This window comes from Hippopotamus amphibius, chromosome 2 (genome assembly GCF_030028045.1).
Source record: "Hippopotamus amphibius kiboko isolate mHipAmp2 chromosome 2, mHipAmp2.hap2, whole genome shotgun sequence".
Classification (NCBI taxonomy): Eukaryota; Metazoa; Chordata; class Mammalia; order Artiodactyla; family Hippopotamidae; genus Hippopotamus; species Hippopotamus amphibius.
Window position 1 is genome coordinate 146,176,236 of NC_080187.1, and position 22,604 is coordinate 146,198,839.

General features: G+C 40.8%; 1 protein-coding gene and 1 long non-coding RNA gene across 10 annotated transcripts in view; one reads left to right on the top strand and one right to left on the bottom strand.

Annotated features, from left to right (window-relative positions):
• Window positions 1-1,990: 1,990 nt before the first annotated feature.
• On the bottom strand, window positions 1,991-21,341 carry LOC130844034 (stabilizer of axonemal microtubules 2-like). 2 transcript variants are annotated; one of them, XM_057719999.1, is made up of 4 exons: window positions 20,909-21,341; window positions 18,985-19,164; window positions 12,793-12,995; window positions 1,991-4,357 (listed from the first exon to the last, which is right to left on the bottom strand). In XM_057719999.1, exons 1-4 carry the CDS (start codon window positions 20,944-20,946, stop codon window positions 3,414-3,416), a joined length of 1,365 nt encoding a protein of 454 aa, XP_057575982.1. In that variant the 5' UTR covers window positions 20,947-21,341; the 3' UTR covers window positions 1,991-3,413. The 2 variants fall into 2 exon arrangements, with proteins under 2 accessions (XP_057575982.1, XP_057575981.1); XM_057719998.1 differs by lacking the exon at window positions 20,909-21,341 and adding an exon at window positions 20,537-20,900.
• LOC130844037 (uncharacterized) overlaps window positions 21,102-22,604 on the top strand; it is a 39,392-nt gene continuing 37,889 nt past the window's right edge. For 6 of the 8 annotated variants that reach the window (XR_009051151.1, XR_009051150.1, XR_009051147.1 and 3 more), the window contains exon 1: window positions 21,867-22,089. This is a non-coding gene — a long non-coding RNA (uncharacterized LOC130844037). The other 2 variants (XR_009051148.1, XR_009051152.1) reach the window with 2 other exon arrangements.

Below are 22,604 nucleotides of genomic sequence, written 5' to 3' on the forward strand. Positions count from 1 at the left end.
TGCCCTGGGCCGTCCTTTGGGGTATGGGTTACAGGATTCAGAGCAGATCACACAGAGATTCACTCTCCCTCCCTCATCCCAGTCCTTTACTTCCTGTGAATCACAGTGAAAAGAATGTCAAGGGCAGAAGGAGTGGAAAGGAGTTCCAAATGGACAGCCTGAAGCAGGTGTGGAAGTGGGTGGTAGCTGGGAGAGCAGGAGCAGGAGGAACTAACACCCTTTTATTTTTGGCTATTGTGAGTTTAGGGAGGGATTTGAGGGCTCGCATGGAAAGACTTGTTAGCAACGTTTGCTGAGTAACCCCTTTCAATACATTGCAACTCATACAGTTGATGGGCTTGAACTGCTTGGGTCCACTTACACACAGATTTCTATGACTAGTGAATACTACACTGTCCAGGGTTGTTTGAATACGTGGATGTGGAACCGCAGATATGGAGGGACTGAGTATACAGAGCACCAACTACAAGTTATACAGGGATTTGCCATGGCGGGGATGGGTGGCGCCCCAATGCCCACATTGTTCAAGGGTCACCTGTATAGTGCTTCAAGATTAGCAGTGAGTCTTTCTAGAAAACATTCATGTTGTTGGAATTGAAATTCCCCTTTATGTGCCGTGGGCCTTGGCGTTTCCAAGGTCATGTGATGAAGACAAAAATCAACCATTTCACAGTAATGTGTGAGCCTGTGTCAACCTCATGAGGCTGAGCCACGCAGGAGGTGAGCGATGGGACACCTTGAATATCTCAACAGCGTGCTTTCCTTCTCTCCTTTTCTTTTCTTCCTTCCTTCCTTCCCTTCTTGACTCTTTCCCTCTCCTTCCTTCCCTCTCCTTCCCTTCCTTCCTTCCTCCCTCCCTCCTTCTCCCTCCTTTCCTTTCCTTTCCTTTCCTTTCCTTTCCTTTCCTTTCCTTTCCTTTCCTTTCCTTTCCTTTCCTTCTTCCTCTTTCCTTTTCTCCTCCCTCCCTCCCTCCCATCCTTCTTGATGTTTTATTGGACACTGTGACCCTTTGAAAAGCACATCATCAGCACTCTTTTTAAACAGCCTTTGAACTTTGCTAATGGTGACAAGTTTCACCTTCCCCTTCTCTGATGAATGTTCAGAGGTCTCCTCTTCCCTTCATATTACCAGGCTCCTCTCACACAGCCGTTCTCAGAGAGGGCTTTAGAAAGTTTTGTATAAAGTCTGTATATCTGATGCGTTAAGGGGCTGGGGTATGGGATTCCTAACTTCCAACTGGTGAATACTCCCCTCCTTTCTTCCTGCTATGCAGTCTTTGTATTTAATGGTCTTTAGGTTTTAGAGCAGTTTTATGTTCACGACAAAATTGAGTGGAAAGTACAGAGTAACCCTGTACCCCCCTGCGCCACACATGCACAGCCTCCTGAGTACTAACAGCCTGCGCCCGAGGGTACATGTGTCACAAAGGGGGACTTGACTTTGACACAGCATAATCACCCAAAGTCCATGGTTTACATTAGGGTTCACTCCTAGCGTTGTCGTCCCTGCAGGTTTTATAAACTACAAAGACTTTCTTTCTCATTCTGTGGTCTTATTTTCCACAACAAGGATATTCAGGGAGACAGGATGGAGATGGGATGGGGTGGGGGTGGAAACTTCCTACTGCCTTTTTGTCTCCAAATGTCCTCCTTTCTTCAACAGATTCATCCAACTTTGGGTTAGTGGAAATCCATTCTAAATCTGGCAGATGTTTAAACAATACTATTACTAGTTTCCAGTGCTGTTACAATGTTGTGTGACTCTGTGTGTGTGAATTATGCATAGCTTAACCTAGATAAAAATTTATTAACAAGCTCTCTTTCCCAGAGAATATTGGTTGCAGAAATGACTTCATGAAAATTCATTTAGTGATGCTTTGTTAATATTACTAATTATATAAAATTCAACATAATTTTCCCTAATTAATATGAAAGTAAATAAAACAAAGTATGTCACATAATGAAAAATATTTTAATCCAATGTTGACGCACTCATTCTCAGTTAAGTATATATTTTGAAACAATTCTAAAGCTACAAAAGACTAAACTTTGAGATAAAATAATCATGTTATCCCATAATGCATCATTGATCAAAGAAAAACGACCCACTAAAAGTTTAATTCGTTGGAAAGTCTCAGCATTTATAAATGCAGTCTGTTCTTTCTACTTCACTTGATGGCACCATTCCTTCCCTCCTTCCCTTCTTGGCACTTCTCTTCACACTGGAGGAGGAGGAGGACACAATTGTGCCCATACCGAGCCTGGTTCTTCTTCTGCACTGATTCTGGGAGTGGCAATTAGATGCACAATTACCTGAGGTTACCCTGAAAATGTTCTTCAGAGTGGTCAGGCATTCCTGAAACTACTCTTGCAAATGTTTTTTCCTTTTTGGAAATACTGTCATTCAAACCACATGAATCCCTGCATCCAAGCTCTCTGCTCTCTGTAACAACTTCTAGGGTGCTTGTGAAGCTTTAGAGGACAAGACTCTTCTCAGAAATCATACTACTTGTAAGCTCCAAGCAGATTCGGTTATTTTACAATCCTTGCTACAGGCCAGAAAGTGAGCGTTGAGTAGTTAATTCTCCTAATTTGAAAAAGGAGAAACAGGTACAGAAAAAGATTGACTGATTAACAATCCCTGACCTCTGGTTACACTTTTACTGGATGGATTACAATGGATCACATGACCTGATGCTCAGAGGAAAATTTCTGTGAGGTAGGCAGAGCAGACATTCTCTTACAAATGATGACACTGAGCCTCAAAGACAAGAGTCTCTTGCGTAGTGTGGCACAAGTAGAAACTGGTGTCATTGGAACCTGAAGAATTCAGATGCTTTGGTTCCCAGCCCACAGAGCCTTTACTTGTCACACCACAATGCCTCTTACTAACTTGAACATGGAGAGGAGCAGTGCAGCCAACGTAACACCACCAACCGAAACTTGACTCAGGGTGCACTATGCAGATGCCTTGAAGTCTAAGGAGAAAAATACCATTGTCTTGAAAGAAGAATCCACGTGTCATTTTCAATGGTGTTCTAGCTAGTCCTAAGGCACTTGATAAACAAGAACTCGTGTGAATAACCATGTAATTGCCATAATTATAAACACATACAAATGATAATAGACTGAAATAAGCTACCAGACAATATGTTGGGATTAAAATAGTTCAGATGGGAATGTACATTATTCAGCTCTCAGAAATCCCTATTAAAGAACAATCTTGGTTAAAATATTAATATTGATTTTAAAATCCTGATTGCCTATAACACATTTTCTAAATTTCTTGTTTAGAAATTTTAAAAAATGATTTGTTTCAGCTCTCAAAATATTTTCTCTACTATAGAAATTTGTTTTCGCCCTTGGGAAACCAACACTCTGTTCATTAGCTTCCTTTTAAATATGATTTGATGATTAGAAGGCCGTCCCTGTGGGAGTGATCTTGAGGAAGAATTTGTGACCTCGGGAATTTGTGTTTTCAAAGATATAACCTGGAGGTGAAGGATAGCTAGCAGGGCAGATTTCCTGTTTCTTTGGTGCATACTCTAGAGAGTACATGGTTACATCATCAAATGGAATAGAACTCTTAAAGGGAACATTTACAGGTTTGCAGCTCTCTGTTGGAATCAATTCGTGTGGCACATAGTGAGATCTAAAAGTGCTCAAACCATCAAATTTTCCAGATGGGTTGGGAATCAGCTGCTCCTTCTTAATAAGTCCTTGACGACCACTTTCCCATGCTGGGAAGTCTTCCTTCATGGTGCTTTTTCCTTGGAAAGGAAAACTGTGATTTCTTCTATGAGAAACTGGCCTGATGGGAAGAACATGTTTGGCCTGATACGGAATATAGTCGAGGTGGCTTGTGCTGTTTAATTGCATGGTACCTGTGGGAGGGATGTACTCTTGTACTTTCTTGACTTCAGGCGGTGGGATTTCCCATGGTTGAAAACTGTCACGGAATTCAGTGCTTCCTTCAAATTGACCATGTTGGGCCACTCTGGTGTAAGCAGGTCTGCAGATTTTTGCAGTTTCACCAACAAGACCCTGAAAGTCATATCGGTGAGTTGTGAGATCCTCAAAGGGTTGGTCGGCTGGCTTGTAGACTTCTTTTGGCCTTGCAAACTTGAATTCTAGCTGATGAGGTACATAATCAAGGCGATGACTTGTATCACCAATAAAGGGGGCTGTAGAACGTTTGACCACAGGGCTGGGTTTAAAGCTTTGCCTAGGCTTTATCTCCTGAGGAACATAGGCATCCTGAAATGTGGTTGAATTTCCAAATTTCACAGTAGGGGGACAGTAAGTTTCTTTTGGTTTATAAAGTTCACTTTTCTGAATGTCCCAAGCTCTATAATCATCTTGAAAAAAAAAAAAAAGAGCATGTTTAAATACTGAAGAAAACAATCACTTTCTAAAAATCACGACTGACTTCTCTCACTGCCATCCTTCCGTTTCCTTTAGAAATCAGAACACCAATGAAGTATGAAGTTTCACTGATTCCCTTCAGATTTATTCTTGTTTCTTCACTTCCACTTTCCTCTTCCTAGCTCTCCACTTTAATGCATATAACTTTCCACTTTCAGATTCTTCTGATTACACAAGGAAATGGAACATCTGAGCCCGATTGTTCATAGTTTTTGAAAGCCAAAAAGGTTGTGTTTTGGGTGAAGACAGAGTTTAGGATATTAGGTTGCATTCCCAGGAACTGGTTGGGATTTTTGCTATAACTTATAAAATGCTAAAGTAAAACATAAAATCTCAGGATTAACATAAAATCAAGGGCCCTGATGTGTGGGCAAAAGTGATGTGGATATTACTCCTTCCTTTGGAGGGACTCCTCAAAGGAGAGAAAATTTCAACTCCATTGTATCCTAGGAAGCCTATAGGACTCCCTGAGCAAAGATACAGGACACATAGTAACTTGACTATCCCAGAAAGATCACTGGCTTCCACTTTGTCTCCTCAGGAAATGGACTTCCAGGCATTCCTGAAAGACATCTAGAGGTGAGGGGTCCAAACTGAGTGCTTTTGAAAGTGTTAGAAATTGTATATGGAATTTAGAAATGAACATCAGAGCTGAGTCCGGCATTTAGTGTTAAATACCTTAATTCTGCTTCCCTGCAGCTTACCTAGACCATGGATGGAAAACTGAAGTGCTTATATTTCAACTGAGGGTTATTTAGGTTTTCCATTTCTCCATGAGAAAGGTAGAAAGCTGAGAAATACTACAGAGTTGACTTCATTCTAAAATATGTATTTCTAAATACCAAAAATTAATTTATAAAAGACAAGATATACAAGATAAAGAATTAGACTCTAGGCTAAAGTCCATGCATTGTTTATTGGAAAGGCCAAAACTCAAATGCTTTTTATGTGGATACCTCCTTTGAAGAGAAAAATTCCTCAGCCATAGTCATTTGTGCCAAGATGGCCAAGTTTTACACCAAATGATTATTCCCACCACCCTCAAGCTATGGATGTTTTCATGAGAGTGGATACCTGACCTAAGAGCAGGCAAGAAACAACCTGGCAAGAAAAGATGATCTGGGTCGAGCACATTCTCATTCTTGTGAACCTAAATTTGAAAATACAGGGCCAGATAAAAGTGGGAGAGGAATGTAAAAGGATGCCATGAAGCAGAACTGGAGAGCTATGGTGGGCCAAAGACGTCAAAACAGACACGTAAAGAAACAGAGATGATACATAGGCGGAAGAGGCCAGTTCGTAGAATGGCAGTCAGAGAAGATGTGTAAAGGGAAGGGAAGATGCTGTGAGAGAAGCCATGTAGCTCATGGCAGAGATGCAGGGAGTAGCTCTTCCCTCAGGTTTCCTCTGTGCCTGATAGCTTTCCATTTCCAGTTCACATGAAGCTTTACCATAAACTCACTTTTTCTTGAGGCGCCATGAAGGAATCTCTGTTGTTTGCAATCTAAAGTATGAAACTACAGCACTATTTTTCAGTAAATAAAAGGAAGCCAACCTTAGGATGTTACTGAAGGTCTATTGTTCCATCTAAACATACAGGGAGAGCCTTTGCTGCTCTAATGTCTATGAGGAAAAGATGTTAATTTCATGAGAGAACCTAAATAGGAGAGACTATTTCTCCCTTACCAAACAACTTTGGTTTTCAAAAAGGAAGCAAGAATTTGGAGACTGAGAGACAAGGTTTGAATAGCATAAATATCAGTTTCAGATAACTGCAGAAAACTGATTTGCCTCTCATAAATATTCCTACGCTTATATGCCTGGAAAATTGATTATTTGTTCTGGAATATTTTCGATAACATTCTAGCAATACCTTTAAAACATCACAGTCTTTATTAATATCATCTGTTCTTAGTATCCTATGACACTCACGGAAAAAAACAAACATAATGCCATCTACATCTAACAATGCAGTCTGGTCATTTGGCAACTACAATATTGCCCTTGTGAGAGAAGGGCAATCCAGTTTCCTCAGCTCATTCTTTTGCTTTCTAGTCACTAAAACCTAGACAGGAAGTGTGCTTTCTTCTGAACAATTTCAAGTCCATGAGGTGCTTGTGTGTGTGTGCTCACCATGAACATCTGTAAGCAGAGCTGCGCCCCCATCCTTTCCAGAGTGAGCTGTTCTAGGTTCCTCTTTGAGGACAAAAGTCCCCAGCTGCATACGGGAGTTCTTTCTCTTGGCAGCTGGGACTCTGTTTCCTGTGTTGTCTTATGGCACCAAGGAAGCGGGACCAATTTTCATAAAGTCAGGGGGCTCCATCCTTTCTTTCTCCATCTATACATCACCAAACTAGTCTGACAGTTTTAATCCTACCTGTAAGCTGATGACTCCCAAACTTGAGTCTCTACTCCAGACCTCCCTTCAAATCCAAACCAACATATCTGTCTTCCTACGAGACATTTCTATTCAGATGTCCAAGAGGTAAACCGAAGTTTAGTATGGCCCAACGGAATTCCCCGTCTTGCTCAGGCTCATATTCCCCCAAAATAACACATCAACAACAAAACACTTACTATTTTGAATTTGGTATCTCACGTAAAGATTTCACCCAGCCAGTTTTCTCTCCCTCACTCCCTGCTCCGTTTCGTTTTCAAATCCTGTCAATTTGATGTCTTAAATTTTAACTTTTTCCTTCTTGAGGCAAACATACAATGAATAGCAACTTGATGAAATCATCAAAAATTAGAATAAGGACACAGAAGAGATCATAATGTAAAACACTGTTCTGTAGGGTCTGTAGTGAGACCCTTATTTTCATTCTTAGTATTTGTGATGAGTGTCTTCTCCCCCACTCCCCAGCTTTGTGAGCGTGGTGAGGGTTATTCACCTTTACTCTCCTGTAACAGAATCAGCTTTTTCATCGATTTTCCTCTAATTGTTTTCCTGTTTTCAGATGTATTGATTGCTGCTCTTCATTATTTCTTTCCTTCTACTTTGCTTTGGGTTTAATTTGCTCATTTTTCTAGTTTCATAAGATGGAGGCTTAGCTGTTAATTTAAGACTGTCTTCTAATACAAACACTTCATGCTATAAATTTCCCTCTAAGCATTGCTTTTGATACATCCCACACATTTGAATACCATATTTTTTCATTTTCATTAAATAAATATTTTGGGCTTTATGGTCCATATGGTCTGTGTTGCAACTACTCAATTCTGACATTGTAGCATGCAAGCAGCCATAGATAATATGTAAATGAATGGCATTGCTGAGTTTCAATAAAATTTTACTTTTTATGCAATTTATAATTTGTATTTGAAAGCTGGATATTGTATGTAGCACAGTAGAGACTGAGATAAATAGTACTTATGTTGAGAAATGGATATACATCATCATCTGCCAGGCCTTGAGTGAGTGGGGTTAAGTCAGCTCAATTAGTAGTTGACCTAGGTTTGGGTTTTGTTGTTGCCTTGCCTTCCTTCAGTGTACCATCAGCTTTAAATTCCTTTGGCATTATCTTGTGCTTCGGGTGGGGGCTGGTTTTCTTCATTTCTGCTCCATCCTCAGCTTTAGGCATTCTCTTTGCACCTGCACCTGAGAGAATGTCTCTCTCTGTAACCTTGCTTCTCTTCAATGGGAAACTATTGTTGCTTGTTATTCAGTGCTCAGTAATCTGGTGTATGTGCTTGGTGGTGGTGGGGTTCCTCTGTGGTCCAGGTCCAGGCTCAATCTTAAGCAACACCTGTGTCCCTGAGCCTCAGTGGTGGGATTCTCTCAGTGTTTCTGTCTGTCTCCATGATGTAAATATCTAATGGTTGGGCCAAGGACAATTTCCTGTTCTTCCTTCAGGGTGGAGCTTTGTTGTTGTTTTTCTTTTCATTTCCCCTGTGATCTCAGCTTGAATACTGTGCAGTATTCATGAATATTTATGATTTTGTATATTATCTGGCTGTTTCTTGTTAAGTTGGAAACACTTTTTTCTAGCCATCTATATTCCACTCAGAAATTAGAAATCTTTGAATTTTCTTTATGGTCTAGTTTTACATTACACCTTACATTCTACACATGCAATTTCTTTAACAGATATAAGGCTATTCAGATTTTTTCCTTCGTGAGTTAGTTTGACAAATTGTATTTTTCAAGGAATTTCTCCATTTTATAACAATTATTGGCATAAGTTTTCCACAATATCTTCTTATGTTTTTACTGTTTCAGTAATCAATCTTTGAGTTTTAATTGTAATATTTATTTTATTTACATTTAATGTAAAGAATGGTCTAGTTTAGTTTAAGTTGACTATATTGCTATCTGCTTTTGGTTGGTCCCATATGTTCTTGGTTCCCCTTCCCCTTATTTCCTGCCTTCTTTTGGACTAATAAAGGGTATTCTTATTATTCCATTTTCTCCGTTAGCATTTTAATGATAACTTTCTGTATTTCTAGAAAAAGGTGCATTTTTGACTTATTAGGGGATCTTTTTGTCCTAGCCACACTTTGATGTTTTTACCACTTCTAGAACAGTGGAAGAGGCTTTCAACAGTTTAACTCCATCTACATCTTTCTGCCTTTTGTGCTGTTGTTATATTTTACTTCTATATTTGTATAAAATCACCTAATATAAGTATTATTGTGACTTTAAGAGATCAATATCCTTTTACATTTACTCACTTATTTATCCTTTTTGTGTACTTCATTCATTACTGCATTTCATGCTTCTCTCCAGAATCATTTTCCTTCGACCTGAAGAACTTTCTGTAAGTATGTGTCTGCTGTTAACAAATTCTGTGCTTTTTTCCCCTCTAAAAACATTTTTATTTTGCATTATTTTTGAAGGATATTTTCACTACATATAAAATGCTGGGACTCACTAGGTTTGAAATTCTCAATTTTTTTTCCTTTTGGTACTTTAAAAATATCATTCCAACATCCATCCTCAGTCTTCCATAGTTTCTGGTGAAGTTAAGTACATTTCTAATTTTTCTTTTGTAAATAATGTGTAGTTTTGCTCTTACTATTTTTAAGAGTTTATCTTTGCTTGGTTTTCAGAAATTTGATGGCAGTTGCCAGACATGGTTTTGTGTTTATTTTGAAGTTTGTTGAGCTTCTTGAACCTGTGGCCTGATTCCTTCATCAATTTTGGAAATTTCTTGACCATCAACTCTTCAAATATTTCCTCAGTCTTCATAGGTCTCATATATGCTGGATGTCATGTATAAGAAAACCACAGAAACTAAAATCAATGTTATCTTCAACAGAGGACAGCTTGCTCTTTCCTACATTGGGCAGATAGGATATGGGGCAGATCACCTTGATCCAATCAGGAACAGAGTGAGACTGGCATTCAGCAGCACCTTCAGTTAAGCACAGTCTTTCTCTAGTTACAGATTTATCAAGGACAAGACCTGTGATGTGTCTGTGGTAGAGCCTTCATTCTAGTGGGACTTTGGCTCCTAAACACCTGCTCTCAAGGGAGACTGTGGATGTTTCTGTGGGGTCTTTCTAGCCCAATCTCCTAGCCTGCCATGCTCCCTAAACACTGAGCAGACATCCCACAAGGAAAGCCAGCCATGCATCTGGGGTACTTATAGGTTCCAACTGGTCATACCAGCCTACATGTCAGGTGCTCCACTGGTTTCCCTTTCCATAGGAGGGTCCCCCTGCTTATGAAGACCCCAGTCTTCAGCCTTGGCCTAGACATGAACAAATGCTCCCAGAGCAGTAAACAACTGGCCATCTTAGCTCATCTAGGAAGGGCTCTTCCATCTCTGTAATTTCACTTCTTTGCTTCCATTAAAAAAAGATTTTCAAAAATTTATGTTTTTTTTTTTTTTTTAGCTGTTTCAGTGGAAGTAATGGCTTTCTGCCATCTACCATATCCTATCTGTTAGAAAAACTCAAAAACTTTTAGTGGCTACTAGAAAAATGTTAAGTTCCTCAGTCTGACAACTAAGACTTCAACAATCTGATCTCAACCTACATTTATAGAACTACACACCAATCTCTCAGATCCTGAAATTCTCTGGTCCCCACCATGTTCACTGAACAACCCTTTCATTTTTCTGGTCTTATGATTTTTTGCTCCTCTCATCCTAGCTTTTAGGGTGTCCCTCCTCTTTCTACATATCAATACTTAACTAGCCTCTGATGCATTCCCAGACTAGCCTGGAGTGATATCTTGATCAGTCTGTTTTTGAAGCATGAATTGTTCCATTAATTTTCTAGTGAAGTATTCCCCCCTCCTTGTCATATTTCATATTATTTATTTCTCGTATGAGCATTTAATTCTTCATGCTATTATTGCTCTTTTTTCTCAATTCAACTGTAAAGTTTCTAAATGTCAACAACCAATGTTGTTGTTCAGATCTCTATTCCTTATAGTGGCTAGCACACAGAAGAGTAATCCCCAGAAAGTATTTATCAAATCAAATACTGACCTATTTTCATTACCTACATTTTAATCTGAATGAATTTTTAAACCAAGGCTGCTATGGGCAGATACGTTTCTGTCAAAGAGTCACCGGTTTCACGGAACCACATCTCCAGAATCTAGATGTCACCGTTCTCACCAGCTTGTAGAGTTCTTCGCTTTTGTTTTTAATCAGATCCCATTTCTACCTTGCCTCTGTCCTCTAATTCTTAGGTTATAGTGAGAGACTCTCTCCCCGTTGTGATTTCTCTTCAGCTACAGACCTGTCCTTAAGCAGGTATCTACAAAACCTGCCGTACAGTCATCACGCAGAACGATGAATTATTCCCTTGGCCCCTAGTATGTCTTGTCTCATGCCTGAAAACCTGGAAATACAAGGATAACTTTTCCTCACTAGGGAAGATCAGGAGAGAGAAGGCCAGAGGGAACCGAGGAATCCTCAACATTGGATTATGGGAGTGGCCGTATGGGAATCTATAAGAAACCCAGGTAATGAGAAGCCAGAACTAGTGTTGATGTTTATGTGTGGGGTGTGTGTGTGGTGTGTGTTATATGTAAATAGTCACAGCATCAAGGGATATCAATATTGTTGTGTTTTTAAATAGACTTTGTGGGGAAGAAAAGAAAAGAAAATCTTACTATGGTTGTTGAAAAGACCCAGTACAGACATTTCACCAATTATCTTTTATGTCAAATTATTATGCAATATATTATCTCCTCTGCATAGCAATAAATATATATCTTAGCAATTGCTATATGCTATATTAGATGATAACAATATATTTGTTCACCATATGCATCGTCTTAAAAATTTATCCCTCGTATAGCATCTTACATGCTCACAGCTTAAAAAAATAGAAAGAACACTGTTCCTGATCTCCCTACTGGGCTGACGTCTATAGATCATAGTATACTGATACCATACACTTACTTACCCATTAAACTGATGAGAGTGATATTTAAAGAAAAAGTATGTATTCAGTTATTACCTATTTAAAGTATAAATCCTTACTTTTATTGTGGATGGCATCACTCTTACAAAAGGGTTTTATATTAGGACATATGCATTCAGTTATATCACATAACTAGTGAAAAGGCTGTAAGTCTAAATATGCAATTACATTATCAACAGAAAAAATAGAAGAAATGTGAACTAACACGATAGCCTATTGTTTAAAAATAAAGATTCCCCCCCCTCAAAGAAAAAGCAATAGAATATTATAAAATCAGATTGATTTTTGGAAAGAAAGCGGTCATACATTGTCCAGCCCCCTACTCTCCCAAGGGGTTGCCATCAGGCAGAAGGTGTTCCATGCGGGAAGTCTTAGAGGAGCAGGTTGCCCATGTGGTGGGACAACACTGTCTCACTGGGTGGACAAGCCTATTTTATTCTGAGGTTCAGTATCAGGAACAATCTGCTAACAGATGCAAACTTCATCCTCTATTCCAGCCTTTATGCGTATAAAGGGAATATTTTGGTTCTCTACCTAACACTTTTGCTTTCTCAGTTGGTTAGAACTTGACTGGTGAAGAGGCTTGCTGTTTATTTGAGTTTCTCAAAAGCTCCAGTATGCTCAGTAGAGTTTCAACTCAGCCTGGGATGGAAGGAAAGGAAGAGTGCCAACTAAATGTGCCATAATGTGGCAAATATGACATAATGCTTGTTCAGTGGCATCCTTTGTTTTCATGGTTTGAGATAGAGAAAACTAATTAAGTGGCTGAATTTGGACAGGAATCCAGGTCTCTTGACTCTCAATCAAGCCAATGGTCTTTCTTTCTCTCACTATATGATACTATTTTGACAGAAGAGAAAGTTTTTTCCTAAGCCACGGAGACTTAAGTTTGGCAAGGCACCAGAATTATGATTGGATGTTAGATATCAAAGCTGGAAGTAAGCTTTTGGTTTTTGGCTCTTTAAGTTTTAAAATGGCAAGTTACCTTTATAAGTTGGGACAGTGTCCAACGTTCCTTTTTTAACCTGTTGTCTCTCCAAAGGCCGAACTATTGCCACAGGTTGCACTTCATAAGAATTAAAATCCCGTTTGTAGGTAGTACCAAGGTCAATCTCTCCCTGTTTTGGTTTATATTCTTCTGGTGCACGGTGAGGCTGTTTGACTATTTCATAAGGACGATAATCTGATCTGAAATATATAAATTTGAAACTTAGCCTCATAGGTTCTTTTATTTGTATTTCAATGCAGTATTAAAAGTTGTCAAGACTTTGTAGATATTAACGTGGTGATGGTTGACAAAGTTTCTTAAAGAGATTACTGAATTCCTTTATATCCTATCCAGTGACTAAACATAAGAAAAATAAATGTCAAAAATCCTAGTTTTCAAGACATCTTTAAAATGGATCCTCAGTTTTAGCTGGATCTTACACAAACAAAATCTTCAAATAATTGAATTTTTTCCTAATGTGGAAGGAAGCCTCAGGTTAAAGATTTAATGAATCTGAAAACAATTTAAAATATATAGCCTGGGCCCACTTTGTCAAAATCCTTATTCATCCTATTAAGGACTCTAATAAACTATTTGGGCATATTCTCGTCTTGTTGAAGTCATGCCGTCTTTCTGCTCATCATTAAATAATTAAAGAAATAATTTATGTCTAAACTCTGGCCTTTAGACATAAATCATAGTATGGATGTAAGTCTTACCCATCTTCAGATCCCCCAGAAGCCCTTGCTAGGGATGGGAGTCATGTGGTACCCCAGCCGCCCTGGGCAGCATGTAACATTATGAGGCAGAGGTAGTACTGCAGACACTGCGGTGGTCTGGTGGGGTGGAGAAGACCACCGACTCAGACTGATCAAACTACCTGGGTCCAAATCCTGGCTGTGTCATTCACTAGATGTATGATGTGGGACAACTTAATCTGTCTATGCTCCAGTTTCCTTATATATAAAATAGGACGATAATATCGTCTATCTCCTAGGGTTGTTTTAAGGATTGATACATACATCACGTGCACCACACACATCAGTGTTTAGTGCACAGTAAGGGTGATATGTTAGCTACTACTGCTATTACTAAAAGTCTTCAAAATTGCTTTTTTTTTTTCTTTAGGACTCTATTGAGTGTTTCACTCACTTTATGATTTACTTAAACCAGCCTGTATTAATCAATATTATCTGTGCATGTCCATAAGCTCCAAAAAACAAAACTTGCTGAATCCCTTCTCTATTCAGGTATAACCTCTCAGACGTGTTAGCTCCATTTCCTTACCCCCATCAATGGGCTTCAACCTACCTCTTCAACCCACCGCAGCCTGGTTTCCAGCACTGTCACTTCTCTAATACAACTTGAAGGTTCACCACGACTTCTGGGTGATTAAATCCATCAGACATTTTCAGTCCTCTTCTTACTTGACCTCTCAAGTAGTAATTGACATTATTGCCCACTCCCTCTACTTCTGAGAAACTGTCTTCCTGCCCTCGTCATTATTCCTTCTCAGTCTCCTACGCAGCTTCACCCTCCTCTAGTCAGTCACGAAGTGTGGGAGTTCCTCGGCACTTGGGCCTACACACTCTCCTCTTCTCATCCAGTGTTCCCTCCTGAGGACAACTCCTCTGCTCCCACAGCTTTAATTCCTAACTATGTGCAAATGCCTCTCAAACTTCTCTCTCCACTCAGACCTCTTCTCTTAGCTCGATACCAGTTTTTACAATGGCTTGTTGGATATTCAGTGGCACCTCCAAACTTAATACACCCCTAACCAAACTATTTCCCCCAACATATCTGGACCTGTTGGCTTGTCCCTTCTTTTGGCGAGTGGCATCATCATGTCCTCAACTGCAGTCAGGAACCTAGGACTCGCCCTTCACCCCGCTCCTCCCTCCTGTGTTCAATTCATCATCAACTCTTGTCAATTTTGCCTCTTAAGTATCTCTTACATTTAATTGCTTTCCTTTATCTCATCACCACCCTGATATCCCAGGCTTTCCTAATAGCTGATTCAAATCAATTCAATACCTTCCTAAACACATTTACTCTCTCCAGTCTTTTCTTACATCACACCCAAAGCAGTCATTTCACATATAAACTTGATCAGGTCATTCTTGCCGTCATCTCCCTAGCCTCTTCCTCACCTCTTTTTCGTAACCCCCTCAACAAACAAACAAACACACAAAAAACAAGAAAGAAAAGTGGCTTCTTACTGCTCCAAGGATATATAAAAAGCTGAACATGTCCTCTTCGCTAGCTTCAACTCACATGGTGCTTCCTCTTGCTCTCTCTGCTCCTGCTGGCCTTCTCTGACAATTTCCTTCTTTCCATGCTCCTGCCTGCTGCATGCTGCTCTCTGCCTGGAAGGCACTTTCTTACACTCTTAATCCAGTTAATTGCCTTACAGCCTTCAGATTGTAGCTCATTTTTCTCATTTCCCTGATAAAGTCAAGCCTCTTATTCTGGCTCTGAAGTTATCATGTGCCTATCCTTCATAGATTTGATCACTGTTGCAGTTTTATACGTATTTTGAGTGATGTTTTTAGTTGCCACCTTCACCAGACTGCAACGTCTGTGGGCACAGAGATCACGATGGTTTTTGCTCGCCACTGTATCCCAGGTGCCTCGCATAGCACCTGACCCTTAACAAATGCTTAAGAAATATTATTTAGTGGATGAATAATAGTAGGAATCACATACCTCTGCTTCTCAAGACATCTGAGTTGGTCTTTGCTCTTCCCAAATACCAGCTAGAGAGGAATAGGCTAAAATGCAATCTGGAAGTGGAAGAATCAGGCAGAGGACAGAGAAAGCTTAGAAGTCTTAGTTCCTCTAGTTAGATTAGTTGAGTGTTAGAAAGTATACCTCCAAATCTAAAGCAATGTGCTATGGGGAAGTAGTAAAGGGTAAATACACTTTTATTCATCCGATATATTCCAAAACATGTGACATGTCTGGAATCAGACTTTCAGGGCAGATTTCCTGCCAACTCTGGCAGTCATCTACTGTGCTACAGCTGTAATGCTAGAAAGGATCAAGAGTCCTGTACATGTCCAGACATGTGCTTTTTACACAGCCTCTTCCTATATTGTAGGAAAGTATGGAACAGAATGACACATCATTCTTTGTACAGATGTATCAGCTGCTTTCTGTTGCCTAGTCAATATGTCAACATGAAGGAGTTAAGGAAGACTTTTAAAACCCTCGAATGTGGCTCTTGGAAATACCACTAGTTCCCTGGTCAAAATATGAAGAAGAGATCTAGTGTTTTACTAAGCAGAAAGATGATGGTTAAAGAAATGGAAGTTTTTGTTTTGTTGGCATAGTTGAACCTTTTGGGAGTTGGGATTTCTTTTTTTTTTCTTTTGTACTATTAAGGGCTACTTGAACAAGGCAACTGAGGAAATCCAGAATTGAAAAGCAATTGTCTTTTTAAAGAAAGATGAGGCAGGTTAAACTTTCCTGATTTTAACACTTAAGAGTTGGTTAAATGCAAAATCTTTATTCAATAAATATGAATATTGTGAAATTTATTTCAAATCTCTATTATGAATGATTGTCATCAAGGAAGAGAGGAGTAAAGGTGACAAAAAAAGAGCAACCATTCCCATTTGCTCTCTCTCAACCAACTGCTCAATTCCTTCATCTCATTTACTATGATGTGTCATGATCTTGTGTATCTGATCTTTGTTTTGGTACTATCATTCCCACAAGACTATAAACAACAGTGGGAAGCCCGTCTTTCTGTTCCACGTTATACCCAGTGAACAGTCCAGTGCCTGCCCATTGCACTGAGTCTGTAGCAACAGAATCGCCAGCAGTGCTGGTTAGAAATGCATGTGCCTGGGATTCATGCCATTGTCTACTGACTATTTTGGGTGGAGCTCTGGAATCGGCAATTTTAACCTTTCCAGATGATTCCAAATCACACCAGAGTCTGAGGACTATGGAAAATCTTCAAATTTCTGGAAGAGCCACATACCTATAGAAGTAACTGGAATCACCAAATCCCTGCAAGAGTTGCCTGAAATGTTAAGAAGGTACAAGTATTGGACTATAAGTTTGAAGGTCTCCACCTTTGCTATGTAAGTAAAATGAGCTCTATCTGAAAAGAAAATGGATAACACTAAAAATTAAAGTCGTTACAGGGCATTTAAAAAACCATAAATTATGGAAATCTGATGTGTGAGTTTCTTGAAAGCAAAACCTCTATTTATTGATATTTTTCTACTTAATGCCTCAGATTGTACCTTGAATACAGTGTGCACATTAAGAAACTACAGAAAAGAATTCACCCACTGAATTGACAAAGATACAAAGAGATCAAAAAAGCTGAGTCCAAATGAAAAGTTTAGGCTTAGGACATTTTTGTCTTTCACACACAGAATAAACATTGAGTGCCTACTATGAGCTAGTAGGCATTGTAGTAGGTTTCTGGAAATAGAATGCTGAGATAAGAACAGACATAACTCCTGCTTTCATGGAACACTGAGAGTAATCTAATGATAAATAATAGGCAGATGCTTTGAGAACTTGCACAGGGGTCTGTTATGAAGCCTGAAAATAGGGTGAGTGTCAGAGAAGGCTTTTCAGAGTGATAATTGTGTTGAGACCTAGAGGTTAAATGGGCATTCATTAGGGCAAGAGGCAGGAAAAAGTCTAGGCAGGTAAAATAGTATCTTGGAAGACTCTGTGACAAGGGAAATCTCGTACTTTCAAGAAATGAAAAATGTCCTGTGGGATGTAACCATAAGAGTGCAAAGTACATGACAGTGAAAATAAAATCAGAGAAGAAAGGGAGCAAACAATGAAGGGATTTTGGTGTGTATTCAATATAATGGGAAAATATAAGAGCAGGTTTAGCAGGGAGGTGATAGGATTAGATCTGCATTTTAAAAAGATCATCTTGCTCGACATCACTAATTATCAGAGAAATGCAAATCAAAACTGCAATGAGGTACCACCTCACTGCAGTCAGAATGGCCATCATTAAAAAGTCTGCAAATAACAAATGCTGGAGAGGGTGTGGAGAAAAGGGAACCCTCCTACAATGTTGGTGGGAATGTATGTTGGTGGGAATGTATATTGGTGCCACCAGTATGGAAAACAGTGCGGATGTTCTTCAGAAAACTAAAAATAGAATTACCATATGATCCAGCAATCCCACTCCTGGGCATATATCTGGACAAAACTATAATTCAAAAAGATACATGCACCCCTATGTTCATAGCAGCAGTCTTCACAATAGTCAAAACCTGGAAACAATCTAAATGTCCATCGACAGATGAATAGGTAAAGAAGATGTGGTATATATATACAATGGAATACTACTCAGCTTTAAAAAAGAACAAAATATTGCCATTTGCAGCAACATGGATGCAACTAGAGATGATCATACTCACTGAAGTAAGTCAGAAAGAGAAACACAAATAATATGATATCACTTACACGTAAAATCTAAAACATGGCACAAATGAACCTATCTACAGAACAGAAACTGACCCACAGGCATGGAGCACAGGCTTGTGGTAGCCAAGGGGGAGGTGGGCAGGGAGGGAATGGACTGGGAGTTTGGGATTAGCAGATGTAAACTGTTACAAATAGGATGGATAAACAACAAGGTCCTACTGTATAGCACAGGGAATTATATTCAATATCCTGTGAGAAACCATAATGGAAAAGAATATAAAAAAAGAATGTCTATATGTGTATAACTGAGTCACTGCTGTAGAGCAGAGATTGACCCAACATTGTAACTCAACTACACTTCAATAAAAAAAATAAAATTTAAAAAACTAAAATAAAAAGGTCATCTTTGTTGGCTAAAGTTAGAAAACAGATCAGAGATGCAAAAGATACAGTAGATAAAAACATAACCATTAGGAAGCTACTGCATTTCTCTAGGTTCTGGTCACAACGGACAGCAGAAAAACACAAGAAATTTTAGGAGGGTTAAAAAAAATGAATAAAACTTTTCATATTTCGCTTTTTCCGTCTCATTTTTGTCATTCTAACTTAATTATCATCTGTTTTTCTCAAGTTATGACTCAACTAGTTTCTTGCTTCTTAGGTTGGTTCAACTTAAATCAACTGAATAGTTTAAAGAGTTGAAAAAAAAACTTTATTAAAACCAGAAGAGTAGGGGAGAAAAACAGGTAAAGCAAATAGTTTCTTGATATTTACTTAAAGGTTGTTATTCCTTCCATTTTACCACGATATGCTCGAAATTCTTCCTTGCGCTTCAGACTCTGAGGTGGAAGAACACTGCCATACATAGGATATTTTTCCAAATATTCAGTTGTAGGACAAGACACGTCAAAATTTTCATAAATCTTTGTGGTTCCATGTGGGCAATGATGTCGCCTATGCAAACATAAATAGTTTAAGTTACATGAGCAATTGTATACACACACTGCAGAGAAAAATATGAGATAGAAGGTTGTTTGGACTGATACAGTGAAAGAAATAGACATTTGAAAAGATTTAGATACATAGTAGGAAAAAAAAAAGATTCAAACAGCAAGATGAAAAAGTAGCCGACACAGGTCAAAATTCCCTGAAGGGGGTCTCTTGAAAATCTTGATCCTCCTAAACAGAGGCAATGTATTCAAATATTAATGAGTTTGTTCTCCTTGTTTTTTTCCACCTCCTTGATTTCAAGCAGGTAGTCAGGACCTTGATATTTCCTTCTTGCAGCGCTTTTGGAAGGGCAGAAGGTAGAAGCTGCCTGCAGTCAACACATTTTCCTGAATTTTATAAAAAAACAATTCATGAAGAGATGAAATCAGATGTCCTTCTGGAAATAAGGTCCTAAGAGGAAACGGATTGTCTTGGTGTGCAAAAGAGGGAAGAGGGGCTGATTCCCAGAGAGAGGAAGGCGGTAAAAAATGAGGGGGAAGGAGTTCTTAGAAGAGCACGGGTCTTTGCCCCATTGTATCAGTGTTAAAGGAGGTGGCCAGATCTCAAGAGTTGGCTAGGTGGAACCCTACAATAGTGGCCCCCAGCTTTGCCAAGATTCTTGTACTTAAAGCATAAATTAGAAAGCAGGGTGGTACCATTCTTGAAGGGGTTATGTGAACTTCAGCAAGAGATATTTCAGTGGGAAGCATTACCAATGTTTAAAGCCCAGAGGAGACTCCTCTTGCATTGGCAGTGCCTCTGCTCCCTGGATCATTTTACTGCTTGAACAAAAGGAAGCCTCCAACATAAGGAAGACTGAAATTTCCTGACAGTTGGATGGCAAAGGAACTTAGGTTGGAGAGAAACTAATTTAAAGATTAAAAAAATAATTTTCTTGCACATCAGGGTTTTCAGATATGAGTCAAATTCTCAAGTCGATTTATCTTTTAATCTACATCTGATTATTAAGTATAAACAACATTTACGACGAAACTAAGGGGAAAACTGCTTTCCATCAAGGTGCAAAATGTTTTTCCTTTGGAAGGGATTGCAATACGACAGGACTGACATAGTCATAACATTAATTTAGCAAATAGTGAGCTAATCTCTGGGTCAACAGGGAAGTGGAGGAAGGAGACGACTGTTTATAGGTGGTGGGAGGTTGTTAGGGAGGACTCACAGACCAATTCTGGGTTTCAGGAGATTACCTACTACCTTTTCAGTGTGTCAAACCCCAAAGGAGCACAGCCTGGACGGGACTGGGCAGGGGAATATGGTCAGGCTGGGATGGAAAGCGAGGGGATAGAAGAAAGCGTAACATGGATGGAAAACTCACGGACTTGCACACCATTCTATTCTTCTTCCGTCTCCTTTTATGTATTTACTTTTTAAATTTTGTGGGCTTACACTCTCCCAGTGGGATCCGATCCCCCGCTCACCAGCCTGACATCCAGCCGCCGCCACACAGGCGTATATTATCCCCCTGGCCCGACAGCATTTCAGGTTCCGCCCCTGGATAGGAGCCGACAAAGCAGAGCTGTGTAACTGTAGCTGGCGGTGCGCGGCGGGCACTCGTGGACCCGGAGACGTGGGGCGTCGCCGCGCCCGCATCTCTACACCTTCGCGGGGCGGCCCCTCTGAGGGCTCCGTCCCCCGAAGCCCCAGCTCGTCCCGAGCCCCGGCCGCCGCCACACCGGCCGTGTCTTACCCGCAGGTGCAAATCTGACACAGACACCAGGTCCTCATGCTCCGGCTGGCGGGGTCGTCTGGACAGCTCCTGACGCAGCTCCTCGGCGCCCGCCGTAGTCAAGGCAACCAGAGGAGTCCGGGTGACGGACGCATCGCCCTCTTCCGGCGGCGACAGGGATGCGCGCGGGTCAAAGGTCGTGCGTCCCCTGCCCCGCCCCCGGAGCGCGGGCTTCGGGAGACGAGGAGCTGTGGGCGGCTGTGGCCGGCGGGGTGTGGCTGGGCGCTGCGGTCCGCGCGGGGCGGGGCGGGTGGCGGGAGCCGGTGAGTGCGGCCCCGCAGGCGGCGGGGCGTCCTCCTCCGCGAGCTCCAGGGGTGGGGAGGCCCGGGTCGCCGCTGCCCGGGTCGCCGCGGCGTGGGCAGGGGCGGGGCGCGCCCGGGCTGGGAGCTAAGGCGTCGTGTCCGGTCCCACCGGCCGCGTCTCACTGCGCCCCTGAATCCTCACAGAAGAAGGGAGTGATGATGAGGGGAATGTCGAGTTGAGGGCCTGTGTTTCGTTTCCTCAATGTGGAGAGGCATGGAAGACGCTCGCTGCACCTGCTCCAAAAATAAGCACGTGACCCTAAACTGTGTTCGGGCCCTGTGGCAGTCATAAGACTGGGTGTTTCAGCGCCAGTGAAAGCAGGCGGCAGTGATAGCAGGAGGGGCTTGGCAAAAGATCGAGGAGGGGAAGGGAGAGATGTCAGCATCTTCTCTGCCTCCTGCATCATCACTGACTTGGGGAAATAGACCCGGAGTACAGAGTGGGGGCAGAGTTGCAGGTGTCACTGTGCACCCAGCCCCCAGGAGCTTTGTGATTGGTCCCAGCGGGCCAATCCGGAAGGGGGAGGAAACTCCGCGAGTACCATCGTGGTACAGTATTTGCTTACGTGCTGAAATTGGACTTGAGCCTGGGTGGGGCTACGCCTTTGGTAAGCGTTCATTGGGTTCTTCCTTTAAGGAACTGGAGAAGTCTTGTCAGCTCCCAGCATTACAAACGTTTTTCTTCAATGCCCCGATCTCTAGCCATTTGTAATACATGTTTAATTTTTAGTCACAGGAAATAAGTGACCATGGTGCTCGATAGTTTGGATAAGATGATTCAACTGCAGAAAAGCACTGCAGACATCAGGAATATCTGTGTTTTGGCTCATGTTGACCACGGTAAGAACCCTTTCTAAACGGCTTATTTTCAGTAATTAAGGGTGTGTGTCTCCACATGCGTCAGTGGAGTCAGGCTGTGGATAGTTGAGAGTCATGCTTGCTAAGTTGCAAGTCTTGTTTCCTTTTAAAAGTTTGATGTGGGAGGAACAAAGCTAACTAGTGATTGGCATTCTGCTGTATAGTATGTTCTGTTGTATTTTAAACGGGAAGTTGAGCGTTTGTTAAACAAGGCTTGACGTAATATCCTCAGAACCTGAGATTCTGTTTAACTCATCAGATATTTACTGAACATCTGCTAAGTTCAAGGTATTTTGCCAGGTGTGCCAGAAGGTAGAGATTTTCGCACAGGCCAGCAACCCAGCTGTAGAGGTGATTTGGGGATTGAGGCAGCACACCATGAGACAGGCAAAAAATAGACTATAAGGATTGAGAGAGGTGGAGGGTCAAGAACCTAGGAATGGGTTAAGAAAAGGCTTTATAACATTAGTAAAGATGACCCGTGAAGGGTGATTCAG

Bases quoted from the DNA above. Each gene is read 5' to 3' on its own strand.
- LOC130844034 (XM_057719998.1), bottom strand. From the start codon at position 20,811: ATGCGGGCGCGGCGACGCCCCACGTCTCCGGGTCCACGAGTGCCCGCC. The intron at 19,165-20,536 runs GTGAGTTTTCCA...ATGTTTGCATAG, and splicing joins ATAGAATGGTGTGCAAGTCC to GCGACATCATTGCCCACATG. The intron at 12,996-18,984 runs GTAAATATCAAG...TATATATTTCAG, and splicing joins GAAGGAATAACAACCTTTAA to ATCAGATTATCGTCCTTATG.